We start from the raw sequence: 21182 nt of genomic DNA, 5'->3' as shown, positions 1-21182 counted from the left end.
ATTATTACACTTTTGGAGATGATAATAAATCTCTTTTAATTTTTGCTGATTAAAAATTTTCAAAAGCCAGAAAAAACTTGAGTTTCTTTTAAAATAAAAATACACAAAATAAATTTTCAATGTTCTTTCCCAATTATATTACACCCCAAAATCTTAAAAATACAGTCTTCATTTAATTATATCAATAATCATTACATTTAAAAACAATAACTATTATGTAATAAATCTGCGTTATGATAAAACTATAATTACAAACATTTCACTTGTTTTTTTTTTTTTTTTTTATTATTATTTTTATATTGAAGAGATCAAATTATATTAATAAAGAGGGGAAACAAATCAAATGAATTAAAAAAATATATTAATAAAAGGTGGCGAAAAAGAAAATAAATCAATTATTACAACATAAAAAAAAAATCGATTATGCAATTGGTTGAGCACCCACAAAAGTAAATAATAGAACTAATAAATTATAATAAAATACAATATATAACAAATTATTTTACTAGAAATATATAAGTCGTGCATCGGCAGGTGTTTGTTCCACAGGACAATAAGGACATTTCATTCTGAAAATTAAAGATAAGTATCAATTTTTTTAATAAATTTAATACTGTGAAGCCTGGTTAAGTGAGATATCAAGGGACCTGCAAATTTGTCTCACTTATAGAGGTATTCCACTTACCCAGTGTATCAGATATCCGGGTATAAATAAATGTCTGTCTCACTTACAGAGGATTCTATTAATAGAAGTCAGAAAACAGGTTATTTCAGGTATAGAGGTGCGATTATTAAATAAAATTATGCATACTGAGCCTTCGCGCGAAATTTTGTGCATTTTCTTTAGTCATCGGGCCACTTACCGGAACGTTTTTGTTACGAAGGTATTCAGTTTTCATTTTTTTTTTTAAATAGGTTACGAACAAAAGTTATTGAGTTTTTTATGAAGAACAACTTTCTACTAAGTTTTCCTCTTTCTCTTATCAGTTATGAAAAATAGTTCACTTTTGATCTTATAGTCAAAGTCTGTTATATAAAACTTTGTTTTGTAAAATCGTTACTTTTCGATTTCTTTTCCTATTCCGATACTTAAAACCCTGTATATTTCTTAAGTATTGAAAAGTACAAAAAAAATAAAAATATTCATTTAAATCACTTACTTGTTTCCATTTGATAATTTGTTTAAAGCATCTCTGGATATCACATGTCCACATATAAGTTTCATAGGTGGGTTACTTTCTGTTGATTGTTGTCGCAGAATTGGACAAGCAAATACTGAATGGTATCGTCTTTCATTTCCCAAATCGATTTCAATCTAAAAGTAAAGAAAAAGCCTTTTATAATATTATACTTAAAAATATTATAAACACGGTCTGATTAAAAAAACATTTCGATCCATAATGATCTTGGCTTGTAAAACCGAATGGAAATTATTCAATTTTTCATCTAAATATATCATTTTCTTAAAAATTTAGTTTTTAAAGTTGATTTATAATAACATAAAGTAGCTTTTGTTAGTTAAGGCAGTATTCTGGTCTAGAACTTGAAGAAATCGTTTTTTTTTTTTTGTTGCATGTTTTCAAGTTTAGATATTTAAGAATATGTCCTTAAACAGTGGATTTTTTTGATAACGAAGTTTGAATTGATCGCTCTGTACTGCGAGCTTCTGCTGCTCCAAAAAAGGCAAAACAGCTTGATTAGCAGAAATATCTTTGCGAGACATTGCATATGAAGTAGCGCCGATTAATCCCAAGTGAGTAATATTATTATCTGAGTTACTCTGCCGGAATTGTCTCTCAAACTTAAAATGTGTTTTTCTTGAAACTACATTTTTGGAGGTGGTTGACATGATATCTCAAGTTCTATTCGACCGATTTCTTTGAAATTTGGTGAGAGTCTTCCTCATAAATCTCTCTATCGTCTGAAGATCGGATTAAAAAAAATTAAAGTTTTTTTAAAAATTCGAAAAGGTCACTAAAAGGGGGAAAATGAATTCATTTTTATTTCTACGCCATTTTGTGAATTTTTTTGACCGAAGTTCAGACGATAACGACATTTTGATTAATTAAGAATTTTTCAATTTTTTTTATTCAAATCAGGATGGAATCGTGTCAACCATGGTGCCGTGTTTTTTTGTAGCACCCCACTTCAACGGCCTGTATTTCGAAGAATTTTAATTATTTTTTTTTACAATATTCATTTTATATTTTTTTAATTTCAATAAATAAAAATGAAAAAATGGCTGCATAAATGTTTTTCTTATAATCTTAATTTGAAAAGTGCCTACAATTGAGGCTAGTGGATCAGAATACCTCCTTAATAAATTATTTGATGTATTTAATAATATTTTTAAAACCTAGAACCAAATTAAAATTATTGATCCAGGTCTAGACCATATTTTAAATTTCAGAAAAATATTACTTAGTTTTGACGAGGATACAAAATTTATTTTTAGCAATTGGATATGTATAATAATTGTTTTAAAAAAGGTATATATATTACCGGTAGTTCATCTTTTCCATTCCATATTCCTGTCACTTGCCGCTGAAGCATAACTTGTTTAATATTTAATAAAGCAGGAAGGGCCGTACAACCAGCGTTTACACAAACAGCTAATGGACTGTCAACACTCAAGCCTAACAACGCACAAGCATCTCGTGTAAAGACTTCATATATTTCTATCCACATTTCAGGATCTAATAAATAACTGTATGGTGAACTAGTAATACCTTTTGGTAAATAAAGGAACATTCCCATTAAAATTTGAATTTCTGAAATAAAATAAAATAAAAATAGTACGTTTTACATCGTAAAATATAATATGTTAATTTGGACCTTAACAAATTAGAGCAAATTATTTCAAAAATTATTTACACATTAAACAAAATAAAGTGAATCCTTCCATAAAATTATTTTTCTCATCTCCAGAAAGAAAATGTCTACTTTCTGCCAACTGTGTAAAACGAAGTTGCCGCTTTCCACCTCCGCCGGGGAGAAAAATATTATTCACATCACGGGAGGAAGTAAAGAATGTCTTCAGATTTCATGTTTGCCGCCCGAGGTGAAGCCAAGGGTGAACCTAAGATCTGACAATGAACCTAAAATCTGAGACATTAAAATATTTGCTTTTATTAATTATGGCTTCAGTTCAGCCTTAAAAATACGAACAATCTTCTCGTGTAATAATTTTTAAAATTATTTACACGATAGCGAACAATAAATAAGACACAACGTTTAACATTAATAAAAATTTCCAATATACCTTTTTCATGTTTTCCTACAAATTGATTAAAATAACTTCGAGCATAATTAATAGCTTGTTCTTGACGTGCTGGTCCTTCTTGTAAAAGTCCAATGAAACGAAGTCTGTGTAATTTAAATTCTAATGATGAATTTTGTGCCTCTAAACTATTTCGATGTTGTTCAGCCCAGCCTAAAGCTGGATCTAAATTTCGTTTTTTTAAACAATCCAAAATGTGGTTTAATTCTACAAATGGTTCTCTACATGCAGCATCTGTTTTAACACCAGATTCCTGTAACCAAATGAAAATAATAATTAACAGAATGAATTATTTAAATACCCTGCATATCCATTTACGTATCCTCGACAATTTGCATGACTTTATGCATATTATTATGTACAAAATTTGATATTATGTCTGTACATAAATAATATTGGAGTTAGTTTGCAATAATATTTGAACTGTAAAATTTTGAGGTCGAGTAAAATTTTGTTTTTGTCATAGCTCCGTTAGTTTTCTTTTAATACCAATATTATTTTGAAGGTCTTTTTACGAACTTTTTAGAAAGAGACTAATTCTTGTCTACAAAACAGCTTTTATATTTAAAAACAACGATTGCTCTATCATCATGGCTTTATGTCTGCTTGTTATCATATAGCTAATACCTACCTATATAGTGGTATCAAAAATGTTGGTTATGTCAATGATTAGAAGAAATTAATTTAAAAAATGTATGTTCGATTTTCCGAATTGAAATCTCTACTTAGTCTACTAATTGAATATAAAAAATGGCGATTATATTCGTACACAATCGGATCTTTTGTGTGAGTCGCATTTATATAGAAAAATCGCGAACTCATATTAATTCTGCCCAACTAACTCCATTTGAGACATGTTGGACACACGATTGTGTACGAATTTTCACTTGAGAATAAAAAAAAAATTAAGCTTACTAAAGCTAATTCATCGGCAACATCTTGTAAACCTTGTCGATAAAAATGTTGGCAAATAACTTCATTAAGTAGTTGAATTTTCCCTGAATTTGCAAAAACATCTTCTCTGCATGTGGCAGCAAAGTCGGCAATAAAATTTCGATCAATTGCTTTACCAACTTTCGATACAGTACTATGTAAATCACGATGATCAGTTGCTAGATGATGGACAGTTTCTTTTACTTTTGTCATTGCTTCTTTAAGTATATTTATTTGTTCAGGTGTCAACTCATGGTCACTTGGAGCTGAAATTGATAAACAATAGATAATTTTTACCCTGTTGTTTTTGTCCATATCATTTTACCCACCATCTTCGAGCTCCTTTTTTAAGTTTTCAATGTGTAATATAATTTCACGCAACACACGATCAGCATGTTCACTTATCCCACCAAACTTTAATAAAACTCGATCCACTTCGCGTTCCACAGCTGCACAGGCATCCATTATTTGTTGTTTTTTCCAACTTTTGTTATTGTTAATATTTATTAATTTTTTAATGTCATGCGTTAACTCAACTCGACAGAACTCTTTATTATCTGTCGGATTTTACCGACTCAGTTACGTCTTTAATCTGTTTAAATTTTTCCGGGAAAATTATTGATGCATTTATTTAAAGTTAATTGTTATCTTGAATTTTGCATAGTAAATAAAATATTTGTATTCTATTAAAAAAATTATTTTGTCGCCTTGATTCTACTTTTAATCAAAAATTTGAATTTTTAACATCGAAGTTTTTGAATATTAATTATTATTAAAATCATTCATTCACATGATATGGTAGTCTCCCAACACAGACATTAAATTTATGAAAATAGACGGAAAAATTATGTCTGTTAAAATAAAGTATGAAGGATAGAAGATAAGGAATGCAATCTCTACATAAGGAAATGTGTCCTCCAAATATTTTTTAAAATGAGGTTGCTGTTTCAGAGGACCATACATACAATTAAATACATACAGATCAATTCAGATTATACTCTCCACTACACGAACGCCATTCTAGCCCTTTTATTTAATACTATTTCAAGGAAACTTTTTGAGAATGCGATTCTTACCTCAAAGATAGATAATATAAAGTTACATGTAAGATTCATTGATTCAGTTACATTGTAAGATAGTTTTGAAAAAACTTTTTGATATGTAATGGCCATTGGATATAAAAAAAGGCTGACGGAAACTAATTAAACCAATCATATTATCATGAAAGAACGTATTATACTTATACATCTGACATTTAGAAGGGAAATATGTTCTGCAACGCTCTTTCTTTAGCTATTATCAACTTGTCAAGTTGTTGTATGTAGCAAATTAGCATATAATATAAAAGATAATATGAAATACGCAACGCAAAAAAGAGGAGAAAATGGTATTACTTAGCCTACTTAGGTCAAAGTAAAAATCTATCCAGCTCAATCCAACTGAAAACATCAAATAATAGTCCTAAAATTGACCAGAATGGCGCTTGTATAGCAAAAGGTGTTTGTTGTGAACTTCTCTACCCTTCGCTAACAACTTGTTTAGATCTTTATCTTGCTCTTATTACTTTGAGCACTTCTTTTAAAACCTTCACTTTTACTTCAGCAGCGCTATCCTTATATTTGCTGCTTTTCTATTGAGACACTTTTTGATACACTTAGATGGTCCTCTTTATTTCTACCCTCCATAGTCCTAGATAATTTCACCATAGATAGTCATCAAACAAAGAGGTTATATTACTCTATGTAAACTCTATGGACAAAGACAACACAACAAATAAATAATGCCTTGTTGACTGTTGAGAGGTTAAGACTGCTTAAATAAATAACTTTTTTAAATTTAAATATTTTAATTTAATTAAACGTGGGATTTATAATGGCATCAAGCAATGTAAAATTTCTCACAAATAAACCAAACACAAAGAAAATTAATATCGATTGTCCAATAACTAATCTAATAATAACACCGCTAACATGTTCATCATTTATAATGGAATTAATAAAACTATTAGTTTATGAAAAATTACAAATTCCATATCCATACTCCTGGTTAAAATCAACTGTAAATAGAAGGAAAAAATCAGAACAATTAAATAATGAGAACAATGTAAAAATCGCAAACATAGATCGTTGTTATAAGTCAGCGTTAACGGCTTTAGATTTTTTAGACAATTTATCTACACAATTACATAAAGAATTTAAAAATTGTACTATATGTGAAATTTTGCTGTGTTTTGGAGTGAACATTGCCACCCCAACGGAAACTTACAGTATTGTATTACCTAATATGTTAAGTGGTCACACGGATACAAACCATTTAAGTGAAATGAATAAAACAGTACATAAAATAATGCGTAATATTATATTAAGTGATGAATGGTTACAAGTAACAAAATCTTCGATACCACCAACAAATATGCATGTATTGATTAAAAAATCAAGTAACGGTTTACTGGAACATGAAAAGAGTGATTATTTTCTACCAAAAGATCAATATCGTATTCCCACATATACACGATTAGTTAATATCAATTTAAAATATACTTTAACAGAAGAACATAAATGTTGCTCGAATTTAGAAATATTTCAAGATAAAAGTGTAAATCGTGATAAAAATGTGAACAGTTGTTATGTTGAACAAGAAGTGTTAGAAAATAATGGTATAGAACAAGCACAATGGTTTCAAGCGAAATATTTTCTGAAAGGCTATAAAGATACTTTTATTGATAGTAGATCTGTTTCTAATTTGTGGTGATAGACTAGAAAATTGAAAATTCTCATTAATTTTGTTTAATTAATTATGTAGTTAATATTGCCAAGGGGCGCATTCAGACTACAGTAGCGGTTAGTGATTTTCTTCTGCATGATTTATAAATAATTATATTATTTCGTGCTTGATGCCATAAAAAATTCATATTTAATAGTATTCAGGAGAACAAGTTACTATGTTTCTAAATACTGAGCTAGTCAGAATGTGCCCCCTATGTTTTAAATATAGTTATTATTAAAATTCGGAAAAAAGATTGATGGAAAAGAATTAAGTTTGTTTTATGTAGAATGAATTTTCTTTGATAAAAAAAATATGATTAAACTTATAATACAATAAAATGTGATTAACATAATCGAAGGCCATAACATTTTATATCAAAGAAAATTCAATTTGTCATAAAAATTAATTTTTCAAATTTGTAATAAATATTTAAGTCTATTTACCATCGCACACTACACACTTTTTAGTCGACTTACAGTTAAGGATGTACAAGCACCAAGGCAATTTTAAATAAAAAGTTTGAATTTTTTATATGATTTTGGACTAAGTCTAAATCAATTCTGAAAATCTTAGGGAGGGGGGCTGCCCGATTATTTAAATAAATGACTTCAAAAGTAGGCATATTTAACATTGGTTTTATGGTAAAACGGCAGATGGATGATATGTTTTCATAAATTTCTCCAAAACTAGGCGGTGGAAATTAAAAAAAAAAACTATTTAAATTAAAATTTAAACCTTAATATATTATTGAAAAAAAAAAACTCGTATACCCGACTAATTAAGAATTTATTAGCACAATATTGGGGGCACGAATTAAAAAAAATTATATATTTTCAATTATGATGGTGAATTATGTTATAACTTGCCAATATAAGATGAAAAGTAAGAATAAAATTTTACGATATCTGGAGTAATTGTCAAAATATCAAAAATTTTGTTTAATTATTTATTTTTCGTATACATTCATGAAGCTATAACAAAATTCATCATCAAAGTTGAAAATAAGGTACAAATAATTTCAACCCTAAATCTAAAATTGCCTTAGTGCTCGTACTATCTTAAATAAGGATGTAACTTTATTAGAGTATCACAACACAAGATTTTTCAATCTAGCGTATATCTATCGGGAGCCTAAAAAGTTTGTAGTGTGCGTTGCCAGTTTTCTGTCAGGAGAGCAATGTAAATTTTTTTTAAATCTGAAGTTTTAATACGTTACTTAATAGGCCTTTTCATCGCTTTGCTATTGTTTCGGACAGTTGTCAAAAAATTATTCAAGTTAAGAAAATAAATATATTTTACCTTTATCAATCAGCATTTTTAAACCAAGATAGACGATATGTGATGTGTGTTTACTTGAACACTTTTTTTGACATCTGTCCGAAAAAAAAAGTCTTGTTTTAAATGAAAAGTTATATCAATGATGAATACATAAAATTAAATTTTTTTATAGTCTTCATATTTGAAAATTATGTACCCTAATTATAATTGAGAAAATAAAACCGAAAAAACAGTCTAACTAAGGAATTGACTCCTCGTCAGTAGATTTTTACGGGAGCCGGTGGAAAATGATTGCCGGAACTTGTGTTTTTTCGATTTACTCCAATAGGGTACCTATATCCAGACACCACTTCTCTTTATATTAAAAAAAATTATTGTATTTTATATTATGGACAATTCCCAGCATGTTTTATCTAGCCTCTCCCTTTTCGAAATATAAGCATTTGGAAAAATAAAATACAGATTTTCGCCGAAAATTCGTTATTGTGGAAAATAAAGATTATTTTGTGGTTCCGATCAAAAATTTAATTTGAAAGCGATTAGATATTATTTTGGAGGGTTTTAAGTATTTTTTGACACGTAAAAATTTTTACCAAACCTCACCGTTTTCAATATATAAGCGCTTAAAAAAACTAAAGTAAAAATTTTTGTCGAAAAATTGAAGAAAATAAAAATTATTTTGTGATTTTGGCCAAAAATGACACCATTTTGGACAATTATAAAGACTTTTTGAATCTTGACATTTTTTTATCTTATCTTTCCGCTTTCGATAATAGGGATGGTTGCCAAACTATATATACGGTGTTCTCTTGGCGCTATATGGCCAAGGGACACTAGTGGGGCTCTTCGGTAAAAATAAAACGCGGTCGTTTATTCTGTTAATTTTACACACGCTATATATTTTTATTGTGGAAAGAAATATATATAGGTATGCAAAATTTACAGAAAGACAGTTTTATGATAAACAATGTCATTTTCGAGGATAACGAAATCTCTAAATAGACATTATCATCACATGACTATGATTATTGTAAAAAAATTTTTGCTAGATTTTTGTCATTGACAATTATATTAATTTTTGACTTTTATATTAAAATTAAAAAAATTTTATTAATAAAATATATTCATTATAATATTGATTAAATTTATATAAAATGAAATAATTTAAAAAAAATATATACAATTTTCAGAAGAGTTACTATAATAAATTATTATTTACTTCCTCTATACTTCTAAGTAATTCGTTTATACACACCATTCGAAAGGGTGCAACTAATAAAGCATAATTTCGGAATATAAACGGAAAAAATAAAAAAACACGGTGTGAGGGGTAAAAAAATATACCAAATTTTTTTATACTAGTACCTAAATATGTTGTGAATACAGCATTAATTTCTTAGAAAAAACTATGAAAATGATATTATTTATTTTTTGTAACATAAATCGCGGTTATGTGCTGGCACTTGGGACGTTTGTAATGGGATACTGAATTCTACAAGATTTTCTCAGAAAAACCGCGACGTAATTCTATTATTCTTATATTTCTGGAGTTCTTACATTTTTACGGCACACCCAGTATTTTTATAAAAGGTATTCATATCGTAATCTTAATTATCAATACTTAACTTATTGATTAATAATATTTTACTTTAGTTCATGCATATTCTTTACTTACAGTAATTTAATTGTGATTTTATACCGTCAAATTGAGCAGTGATAATTAAAAAATGAGTCCATTTAGGGGTAAGATAATTCAAAATAATTGGGAACATAGATAGCATAGAGGTAGTTTAAATAACCAGTCTATTCACTACCATTATAAACAAATCTACACAAAATTCTTATAATTTTTTAAAAGGTTGCTCAAAACGAAATGATATTGCACCAAGACAGAGTGCAGAGTGTAGATAAATATGTATGTGCGTAGATACTATAATAGTAATTTCCATGGGCATGTGGGGGTTAGGGTAGGACAACTACCCCCTTTTGTTAAAATACTGTTGATTTCGAAAGGCCAGGGTAGTACCTTCAGGCTAATACTTAAAAAAATATACTTTTAAAATATATGCAGGGACAAGTTTGAGAGGCAGGTATTCAAATGACAATGATATACCAAGTCCAAGAATTAATCAACGTGAATATTCAGAAATATCTGATACAGAAAGTGAAGATTCAGATGTTATATACATAGAGCCTCCTGCACCACCAATGATTGATCTCACTACCGTTTTCACACCAGAGGTTTGCCAACGAATACTTCTAATGAGCAGGTTTGTGTTTAACGTATTAAGTTTATCTGTTATTATAATTGATTTTTAATTATTTAATTAATAAAAACTAGTGAGCCAATTGATCTCACCGAATCAAAAGGACCTGAAACTGATAGAGATTTTGGTATGTACTTATTATATGCCATTACCCAGTATAGTTAAAATCCACATGTTGTAAAAAATAACTTAAATATCTAAATTAGATTCTAGGAGAAGATTGCCAGATAATAATACCAGAAATGATGATAACATTGTAACACAAGACATTCGCCAACGAATAGATCTAATAAGGAGGTTTGTGTTTCTACTTTGTAATCTACTTTAGTATAATACTATTATTAATTAAAAATTTATCATTTAATAAAAGAAAAACTATTGATCTCACCGAATCTGAAAGACCTCAAGAAGATATCCAAATCGAAGATAATTCGCAGTATCTTCTTCGAAAGGGCAGGTAGGAAGGAAATTCTTTTTAAATATAATGCAAGTTAATAAAAAAAATGTTACTTATTTCAGAGCAATGTTACAACGTGCATTGGCCATTTTAAGTTTAGCACAACCAGATGTTATAGAACTATCTGATATAGATAATGATGATGATTCAAGCAATGAGGACGATGAAAATGCAAATGATACAGAATCTTCCAGTTCTTCAGAGTCTCCTGAAAATGCTATACGCCAAGTTGTCGAAAATGCTATGCACCAAGTAGTTGAACAACTTAAGACACTTGACTTCAAAAAAAATTGTCACTCTAAATAAATATAATTATAATATAACTGTAAATATATTCTGCATCAACAAATTTATAAATAGAAGCGAGTTACGAGACAATTAACCCGTCAGTACTCGCGTTATAAGCATTTTGCTCACGATCGATTTAAAATACATAAATAACTTTTATTCTTTTTATTTTATACTTCATATAATTTTATCTATTATTCGAATTGTATGTAATTTACAACCTAGCTACAATTTTTTTTTCAAGTCATTCAGAAATTGTGAGAATTTCTCTCATCACGAGAGCAAAAGTGTAAACAAAAAAATATTAACTTCGGAAATATTCGGGACTGCCTGTGTACTTTCGATAGTTTAATATAAGATGTTTTTTTATCATTTGTGTACCCAATTTTTCCATAAATAAATATTCTTCAAGTAAAATAAATGCGTCTCTGCAATAATGTTGAATTTACCTGAATATAAAACAAATAATCAAAAAATATATTTTTTTACTAAGATCGGGAGAATTTATGTTGATAGCAAAGTCGGGAGAAACTATACCATTTCAGGAGTTCCCCGATCAAATCTGGAGAGAAAATCCTAGTGAATACATGAGCTGCATTTGGTCAAATCAGAATTATTTTTCACGGAAATACAAAAGTATCTGAAATTACGTTAACTTTTTCTGGAGAAAATTCTGTGCCAGGGAATCTAACAAATATTTTGTCAATTTACTATTTGCTTCCCTTGGACACATTATCCGTGTTATTTTGTGTAGCATTTGACGCCAAACATAAGAATATATATATAGTCTTTGCTGAGTGTTTAACTTTTCACATTATCTTTCTAGTTTTTCTGAGTTTTTCTAACTGATTTTACTATAAGAACTTTGTTCACAAAAATAGACTCAATATAATCAATACAATGTAATGGAAAAAAACTTTAGAGGTACACACTTCGTGGTGATGGGCGGGGGGTGGGTTCAAAATGTTATCAAAAACAAAAATCCAAAAAAGTTGCCCCGGGACGATCTTTTTTGGTTGGTTTTTTGTAAAAAGGTGGTTTTTGGGAAAACTATTGATTTTCGCTGATAACATTAAATAGGAACGTTATTAAGTTCAATTACTCTAAAATCAATGTTTAAAGTCGAAAATTGGTACTCTTAATTTTCGCTTTATTATACTATTTTTGACAATATTATATTATTGTCAATACTAGAGCCGATCAGGATGCTAAGACGTTATATATTCTATGGCTAAGACCTACAAGAAAATTTCGCAAATTTATCCGAGACTCAATCTTCATAAGATAAAATTGCGGTGTCCTTTATTCCTTTTACCTGAGTATGCTCTTTTTGCCACGGTGTACTATATTAAGTATTGATAATAAAGGATGTTTATATTACTTTTTAATAACGCCATCCTTTTCTATTTACACTTGTGAATTACTCTGTGACAAAAAGAGTAAACTTCTAGATATAAATATAGTCGAAATTATTCCATCATAAATACATAAATAATATAAATGACAATAGATGGTTGTTTCAGTTCATTCGGATCGGTGAATACATTTTATATTAAAAAGTGAGTATTTAAAAATAAATAATAATTTCACAATTAATTATAATCAAATAAAAACAGTGATAATATATACAAATAAAAGTAATTATGAATTTAAATATTGCTTGTAACAATTATTGATTTAAAACCAATATTATAAAATCAATATACATTTATTTTGTACGGACTATTTTCTATGTCGGATATATTAAACTCAATACTATGACGTTAATTTATGTCTGAGGTGCATCAAAATTAATTTTAAATAGAAACTATCGTAATTTTTTTTTTTCAAATAGTAATTCTATTAAATATTTAATGATAATATTTGTAATATAATATGTGTAAAATTGAAATAAAATATTAAATATGAGTTATTTAAATACAATAATAATATATTGTAACATAGTAGTGCCTTTAAGAATATGGTGACATTTATTTCACTTTGTACATTTTGATAGTTGGTGGACAAGTTTACGATTTATTAAAAACAATATAATTATTACAAGATTTCTACCAATTAAGGAATTTTGTAATGACGTTAAAGTGAATTGTGTTGAGAATTGTTTATTCAAATATAATTTTAAATAATTAAAAAAAAAGTGATTAAATTAGCGTGTTTAAAAAATAAAAAATAAAACATGGAAGCAGAAGTGTGTTCGTCTTCGACACATTCTCCAGCTCCAGATGCATCTACGAAACCAGAAAGGGCCAAATTACAATTGTCATCAAGTCCACCACCAAATTGTGCAATATGCCTTTCAGATTGCGATAATAAAAGTTTTACTGATCGATGTATGCATCAATTTTGTTTCGCCTGTCTATTGAGATGGTCAAAGGTAATTATCATCTCGTATTTACTCTTGTATAAAGAGATCGTTGATGAGAAAATGTGTACTTTTTGTTGGTTTTATGTTACATTTAATATTTATGTATCTGGGTAAATGTAAAAAAATCCAACGATGAATTTTTATTCATTTTTAGATTTAAAAAAGATAGCTAAATTTTTATTAAGTATTTTAAAGTGTTTAAAATTGAATATTTTAACTATTTTTTAATTGAGAATTCCACTTTCACCGCCAAAGTTGAATTTTCCTCCAAAGCTGCCTTATAGCTTATAACGTATCCTCAGATTATGACGTGATGGACACACCAGAAATTTCGCTTTTCAGGATGAAAATGGGTTTTCCGATATGAATAGAAAACTTTTGATAATTTTGTCCGGTAACTTTAAGATAATGACGTCTTCTGACATGTGAGTAATTGAAAATTTACCCAAAAACTCATCTGTGATTAGATGTGTTTAGTTACGCTAAGTTAGAGTGACTGTCGTGGGTTGGGACACACTTAGACCATAGGGTCCAATGTAATACCGAAAAGGATTTGCCCACCCCCGGCAACTACTCCATGAACCATTTGGAGCTGTTTGACGTCAACGGACTCTAGGTCGGAGAGGTCGTCAAAGAGAGGCCGGCTCAAAAAGGTCTTCTCCTCATGGCAAGAGATGGGCAGTGACAGAGACAATGAGACATTGTCTCCTCTTCCTCACCACTGTGACAGCTCCTGCAGTAGTCATGATACACTGTCAAGTCCAGGCGTTCACATCTGCGATTGATTTTGAACAAAATTGAAACGTGCCTACATGTTTAAAAACACTGAAAACATTTTTTCTTCACAAGTTCTTTTACAAAATTATTAATTCCGTTGTATCTTAGGTAATTATGCAGATATCGATTTGAAATATCGACACAATAAACAATAAGTAATAAGAAATTCTTAAGAAAGTAATTTAAGTTCTAAAAATCAATTTAAAAGAAAATTTATTTCCTTGTTAAATTCAACAAATAAATTTTTTTTGCTTTTAAATTAGCATTGAAGTTAGTTGTAGAATATTCGAGAAAATTCGATTCCAGAAAATTCGTTAACATTTTGAGAACTTATAAGTAATTCTCAAAGACACGTTGTGTTAATTAAAAAGAATTGAAAAAAATACACTCGCACTGGGAGTCAAACCCGGACCTCTTTGATTCATACCAAGTGCCTTATTCGTCCATAAGAGTTCTAGATACTGAGTGTAATTTTTTTTCAACTAATCGAATTTTTATTTTTGTTTACTAAACTCTTACATACAATTTTTATTTACCGTCATAGTCTCTCGATTATTTAATAATACCACCCTATATTTAATCATTGATAATTAAAAAAAAAATTAACCATTTATTTATTAAATATTCAGGTGAAAGCAGAATGCCCTTTATGCAAGCAGCCATTCAAGTCAATTATACATACAGTGCGTTCCAACAGTGATTATGAAGAGTTAGCAATTTTATCAGCTCAGCCACCAACTGAAGATCATAATCATGAAGACATTTCTGTTGATTTTGAACAGCATTATTATTTACCAACTGTTTCACAACCACCAAGGCAAAGACGTTTTCAATATAGGTAAAATAAAATATGCGTTATTTTTAGTAACGATAATACAATTGTGCCTGAATGAATGCTTTTTCCATTTTAAAGGTTGACGCTCAGGATTGTTTTTTTAATTCAGGCAAATTTAATTTCAATAGATTTTTTTTTAAAACTTTGAAAGAGAAACAATTTTGCTTATTGTTGAAACTTTCGATAATGGACAGATATTTCACATCGGCGTTTAAAAATAGTTACATCCTTAAAGTTTTGAAATCGGTGCTGAATTTCAAATTCTACTTTAAGCCAGTTCTATTTCGAATAATGGGGTCCTTTTGTTCTAAATGTCCTCTAGTTCCCAAAAATAAGGAAAAAATGACCCTAATTTAAAATTTTGAGATGAGAAACCCCCATTTCGTAATAAAGTGATTGGAAAAACAATACTACTTATTTTTTTATTGTTGCTTCTATCAGGGTATGCGAATGAACTGAAATTTTTGGCTCTGTTTTGGGAGAGATTTTTTAAAATGAATTAATACCTTATCGAAAGTCGCTGGTATGAGGAATTTTATTCTCGTTCTCAACCGTCATTTTTTACCCAAGTGTTTAACCAGTTGTAACCAAAAATCAATTTTATCTCTACTTTTGGAGTTTAAATTGTTTTTGAGAAATACCATTTATTTATAAAAAGGGTACTAGCATAAGACGGAAATATTGTATGTTTGTTTGTTTCCTAATGATTCCTTGATCTTAGATGGCAGAAATTGGAAAATTTATTTATTATTTTTTATATGCGTGTTAAAATTCATGTCAATTCTATTCCTTTAGATTTACTTACAACCTGCTAATCAATTGTCAAAATCAACAGTATTTAGACATAAACACCCAAGAACTTGATGAATTAAAATGGAAGATAGTATGCTCTTTCATCTCATTTATCTTTATAATTTTATTTTATTTATAACATATTTAAATTTTAGCCTCTATTTAAATCTCCGATATATTTTATAATTGAATTAAATTAATTTCAGAACAACTCTTTATTTGGATCCCCATGAAGACATTGCTATTCAACAAATGCTTATGTCCCATCCACTCACCAATACGTTATTAATGCCACGGCGCAGGTGAGTGTATTCTATCTTAATTCTGATAAATGATGATATTCAAATTTAAATTCAATTTCAAGAACTGATGAAAACTTCCTCTTCCCCCTTCCTCTAAATTTTATGTCATGTGATTTAGAAATCTGAAAAATGTGTCAATGGTTAGTATTAAATAAATACTTTCAACTAATATTACTTCGATGATACGCTTAAGTGAGCTCAATGCCTCGTGCCAAGAGCTGGGTAGTGAAAGAGAAGATGAGACATGATTTCTTCTTCCTCCTCACTGTGACAGCTTCTTTAGTAGTCATGATACACTGTCAGACTCAGGCGTTCATCAGCGTACCTAATAGAGGCCCTTGGAAGTTATGAGATCGTTGGAACTCTTACGATTGTACTCATATTTGTCTTGCGAAAATTACATTTAGTTAAATATTTTGAAATCTTATTTCTCGTGAAATAAACACCTAAAGATAAAAATTTTTGAAACTTTTACTTATTGCATTTTTAAAGATTCATTCAACGAAACTATGTCGGATCTTTATATTAAATATCGCGAAAAATTCGATAAAACTTTACTTTTTTGCTACTCTCATAGATCATATTATGTTGAGTTAAATGCTTTAAATATTTATTTTTGAAAATAAATTATTCCAAATATTTACGATTCTTCTATGTATTATGGATTGATTAATACATGAGAACATAATACTTATGTTCTGTTATGTTCTGTTACTTATGTTAATAAAACGAATGTTTTTGTTTGATTCTAAATGAAGTGAATAGAATAAAAAATTACAGATAACTATAATCCACATTCTCGATTTTCATCACTCCTGATTTTGTTATAAACTATTTTACCATTCAAATATGCGTGTATTTAGTTTTTAATTGACCGTATCTCTCTCAGGAGAAAGGTTAATCTCATTTTATTGTAGTAAAAACGACCGACCTTATAGTTTTTTTAAAAATATTTTATCTCTAAAAATTCTGTGAGATTACGTTTTTAGCATTTTTGTGTATCTAACATTACAAAGTATTCAAAGTCTATCTTGTATTATGCAATATCTATTTTAGATTTTGCGGAAATGTTCTTTAAAAAACTTCTGAATTAGTAAATAAAAACAACACCCATGTACTTCGAAATTTACACACATTCAAATTTGAAAATGGCACCAGTTCTGCTATTTTGAAACAAAATCTTGACTTGTGATATACTATTGTTCGTTAAATTATATCAAACAAATTTTTAGGCTTCCATTTGAAATAAGGAACTGCTACTCTGTTGTTTTTTATTCTTCCAACCTAACAATGAGATTTCTATTTTTAATATCAACAAAATTATAATTTTAAATGAATCTACAGTAAAAGTAGAAAAATTTTCATAAAATTTACGAAATTTTGTTAAAATGAATTTGCAACCTCTTTGAGAAACGAATTTGAACTACGATTAACTTTTCGCAGTATAATTCTTATACCATAGAAAGAATAAAGAAAAACCCTAATATGAAAATAAACAAATGCAAAAATATATTACTGCTTCATAAACCTAATTAAAATTTCTGGAATCTAATCTAATAAATTATTTGTATATTTTATTTTTAGACTTACACGTTTAATTGGAAGTCCAAGACCAGCTAATTCTTTAGATTTTCGTCATGCTATTTACCAGCATAATTGGTGGGTAAATCCTGTATCAACAGCAGATATCACAGGACGTTATCGTGAATGTTCACCTCAATTCTATAGGTATTAATTTTTTATTTGATATAAAGAAATTACAAAATCACAACAAATTTTTAATCAATGTTACGAAACTACCTTAAAGCCATGCTACATTAAAAGGTGGAATAAGGAATAAATATGTTAAATTTCAAAAATTGATAATGCGATTTTTAAAACCAAAAGTCTATAAATTCAGTAGTACAAGGAATATTGAATATTTTTCTATGAATAGAAATATATAAAGTCATTATCCTTGATGATTTGAATTGACTGACTGAAAGTATTGCTCAGAAAGTTTATGATCTACAACAAAAGCTAGATCTTGAGAAACTTTATTATCCGTAGCTAGGATGAATTTGAATCACTCTTTCAATAATTTTTAATATATATTTATTATCTGGGTATTGGTAGAGCAAGACAAGCACGGGTAAAGCAATTTTATGAGCAGAGATGAATCAGAAACTATGATTTGACTGTGGAACTACGCCCCATCTTTGGATGAGGCTTAAATACAGGCGATTAAGCATAGAGATCTTTTTTACCCGACTGCCTAAGTATGTATGTTTGTTTGTTTATAAATTTGTTTATTACCTCGTATTTTCCAAACGGCTCGATGGATATTGATATTTAAGGTATCATTATATTTGTCTTAAAAAGCGAGTGTCCTTAGTTGGGTATTTAAAAGAAAAAAGCAAAGTGGTGGCTATTTTGGCGCAAAATAGTAATACTTTAATAAAACAAACAAACAAACCTATCGAGTAGGGTATCAAAAAACATGTAACAGGCGTTATTTTATTTGCAAAAGACTAATTTTTTCTTAACTAATTACTAAAATAACGCCAGTAACACATTCTTTAAATGTTCTTCGAATACTCTTCGATGACCATCGTTTTCTTTCAATTATTGACGGCTACTTATTAACGTGCCTTCAAAGTACAGGATTTGCTAAGTTAGTTTTTTAAAATTAATAATAACTAAAAGACAATATTAATTTTTTTCAGAGATAATCCAGCTCAACGAAATCGAATTGGGCCATGGTTGGCACGCGAATTGAATGCACTTTTAAATGAAAATGGTCCACATTGCTTATATGTTATGTCCATCATAAACAGTTTACTTATAGAATACCACGTAACAAGTCATGAATTCAAGCAGAGAATAGCACCCTATTTTGGTGATAAAACAGATCATTTTATCCATGAATTTTATTGGTTCTTACGTTCACCCTACGACATGATTGGTTATGATCGAAATTTACAATATACACAACGCATTCAAAATATTGAATTAGGTTCGAGTAGCAGTTCATCGGATAGTGACAGTGATGTACAAGTGATTAATACACAACCCGTTAGCATTACGATTTCAACCCCACCACCAGTAACATTTGATTCTAATGACGTAATAGTTTTATCTGATTCAGACAGTGATGATTCGGATGTAATATACCGAGAACCTACACCACCACCAGTAGTTACAATTACTGATTCTGAAGGCCCCGATGATAATGAGCCAAGTGTTCCACAAATTAATGACAACATACCCATTATAGAAACATCAAATTCAGCTGAAATCGAATACAAGAAAGAGAATTTATCTGATACTGATTCAACTCCATCAAATGTTGATAAAACCACAGTTGGAAATAATGATATAAATGTGGCATCAACAACAAAAATTGAATCAATTGATCCTGAAGCTACAATCAGTAGTGATTCATCAACTTCAAGTTCAGCGAATGACATCAAAGTGAAAAAAAATCATAGTGGTAGTGAAAGTAGCTATAAAATGGATGTTAAATTTAGTTATAAATTAAAATTAAAAAACAATCATAAAGCAAGACGACCTAAATTAAGAAAATATTCATCGGATTCATCGACTAACGATAATAATACATCATCATCATCCGATACAGAAAGCAGCAACACATCAAAATCAACAAATACATCATTAGAAAAGAAGAAAGTGAAACGAAAACGTAGAAAAAGTATCACATCAAATTCAAGTGGTAAAAGTGATCAGCAACCTTCGACTGCTGATCGTAGACGATCATATACATTCCGTAAAAAGCGACGTTTACAAACCGTTATCCTAACAAGCAGCGAAGATGAATCTGATCATGAGAATAGCAATAATAATTTACCAAGTACTTCATTTGGAAATAATAACAATTCATCGCCAAACAGTTACCTCAAGTATGATGATTCAATTGTGAGTGGTGCGAGTTCATCAAGTAGTCATCCACGTTTACGTAGTGTTATTATGAAACCAAATTATAATCGCTGTTATAATCGTGCTGGTGTTTTCTCTTCAAGTTCTGATGATGATTAACATTAACATTTTATATTCAATTTCTTTTGTCCAGTAAATCGGTAGTTGCATGTTGAAAATATTCAAGTAGTCGATTCTTTGTTTTTTGGAGTGCTGATTTTGAATCTGAAACTTACTAACAGAAGTTTCCAATTCATTCCGAGCTTTCAGTTTATATTTTATCGAAAATATCATTATATACAAAGTTAAAATAAGCAAAATTTACTATATAGTACTATATAGTTTGATTGTCCGTCGGGTGGAAACTTGCGATACAAACAAAATCAAAGGCAAAAATATCCCTACTTTAACACCCCAAAGATTCGTTTAAGCATTGGAATGCCCATAGTTTTTCTGATTAGAGCGAAAAACTATCCATTACAATGATGCTTTGATAGCCCTGCACGAATTATCGGGGAGGGGTATTAAATCCATAATAGAAAAACAATTTGTATTCAACAAATTCATATTGAATAATCCGAAAAATATAAATAAATGTAGCGACTACTTAAATTTTATCAAAGTTAGGGACTTTATGCTGCCGATTTAATTGACAATATTCATTCTTGATATTATATTCGTTCGATTTTGGTTGTACATAATTACAATGGATACGATTTGCATAAATGAATTATAAAATGAATTAAGAATTTACTCTTCTATTAAATAATTTTTTTTAATTTATGTTATGATTAAATATAATATTACAGTATTACAACTGTTTTAATTATTTTTCCCAAAATAACTATGCAGGTGAAATTATTTACAATCCATTTTAGTCGCATGAAAGAATGTTTTTACTTGCAAGTTCTCAATAGCAGCTCCAAT

General features: G+C 29.0%; 3 protein-coding genes across 3 annotated transcripts; 2 read left to right on the top strand and 1 right to left on the bottom strand.

The window, feature by feature from the left end:
* Nucleotides 1-334: 334 nt before the first annotated feature.
* Nucleotides 335-4767, bottom strand: LOC123298323 (E3 ubiquitin-protein ligase RMND5A). Its single transcript, XM_044880292.1, has 6 exons — nucleotides 4543-4767; nucleotides 4196-4479; nucleotides 3263-3533; nucleotides 2503-2771; nucleotides 1161-1315; nucleotides 335-569 (listed from the first exon to the last, which is right to left on the bottom strand). Exons 1-6 carry the CDS (start codon nucleotides 4676-4678, stop codon nucleotides 506-508), a joined length of 1179 nt encoding a protein of 392 aa, XP_044736227.1. The 5' UTR covers nucleotides 4679-4767; the 3' UTR covers nucleotides 335-505.
* Nucleotides 4768-9914: 5147 nt separating this feature from the next.
* On the top strand, nucleotides 9915-11519 carry LOC123298412. Its single transcript, XM_044880407.1, has 6 exons — nucleotides 9915-10000; nucleotides 10329-10527; nucleotides 10599-10651; nucleotides 10731-10821; nucleotides 10895-10981; nucleotides 11044-11519. Exons 1-6 carry the CDS (start codon nucleotides 9985-9987, stop codon nucleotides 11285-11287), a joined length of 690 nt encoding a protein of 229 aa, XP_044736342.1. The 5' UTR covers nucleotides 9915-9984; the 3' UTR covers nucleotides 11288-11519.
* A 1687-nt stretch (nucleotides 11520-13206) lies between these two features.
* On the top strand, nucleotides 13207-20982 carry LOC123298334 (E3 ubiquitin-protein ligase Topors-like). Its single transcript, XM_044880310.1, has 5 exons — nucleotides 13207-13643; nucleotides 15041-15249; nucleotides 16245-16340; nucleotides 17925-18068; nucleotides 19046-20982. Exons 1-5 carry the CDS (start codon nucleotides 13446-13448, stop codon nucleotides 20373-20375), a joined length of 1977 nt encoding a protein of 658 aa, XP_044736245.1. The 5' UTR covers nucleotides 13207-13445; the 3' UTR covers nucleotides 20376-20982.
* The last annotated feature ends 200 nt before the right edge of the window (nucleotides 20983-21182 follow it).

Source organism: Chrysoperla carnea, chromosome 4, assembly GCF_905475395.1.
Source record: "Chrysoperla carnea chromosome 4, inChrCarn1.1, whole genome shotgun sequence".
NCBI classification, from domain to species: domain Eukaryota; kingdom Metazoa; phylum Arthropoda; class Insecta; order Neuroptera; family Chrysopidae; genus Chrysoperla; species Chrysoperla carnea.
Note: the sequence above shows the minus strand (reverse complement) of the source record. Positions and strands in the feature narration are given on the sequence as shown.

What these genes read in the sequence shown, in the direction of transcription:
- LOC123298323 (XM_044880292.1), bottom strand. Translation starts at nt 4,678, where the DNA reads ATGGATGCCTGTGCAGCTGTGGAACGCGAAGTGGATCGAGTTTTATTA. An exon ending in AAAAAAGGAGCTCGAAGATG is followed by an intron (nt 4,480 to 4,542) that starts GTGGGTAAAATG and finishes TATCAATTTCAG; the next exon opens with CTCCAAGTGACCATGAGTTG. An exon ending in ATGGAAAAGATGAACTACCG is followed by an intron (nt 1,316 to 2,502) that starts GTAATATATATA and finishes CTTTACTTTTAG; the next exon opens with ATTGAAATCGATTTGGGAAA.
- LOC123298412 (XM_044880407.1), top strand. An exon ending in CGAATACTTCTAATGAGCAG is followed by an intron (nt 10,528 to 10,598) that starts GTTTGTGTTTAA and finishes AATAAAAACTAG; the next exon opens with TGAGCCAATTGATCTCACCG. An exon ending in TGAAACTGATAGAGATTTTG is followed by an intron (nt 10,652 to 10,730) that starts GTATGTACTTAT and finishes TATCTAAATTAG; the next exon opens with ATTCTAGGAGAAGATTGCCA.
- LOC123298334 (XM_044880310.1), top strand. Translation starts at nt 13,446, where the DNA reads ATGGAAGCAGAAGTGTGTTCGTCTTCGACACATTCTCCAGCTCCAGAT. An exon ending in CAAAGACGTTTTCAATATAG is followed by an intron (nt 15,250 to 16,244) that starts GTAAAATAAAAT and finishes AATTAATTTCAG; the next exon opens with AACAACTCTTTATTTGGATC. An exon ending in TGTTCACCTCAATTCTATAG is followed by an intron (nt 18,069 to 19,045) that starts GTATTAATTTTT and finishes AATTTTTTTCAG; the next exon opens with AGATAATCCAGCTCAACGAA.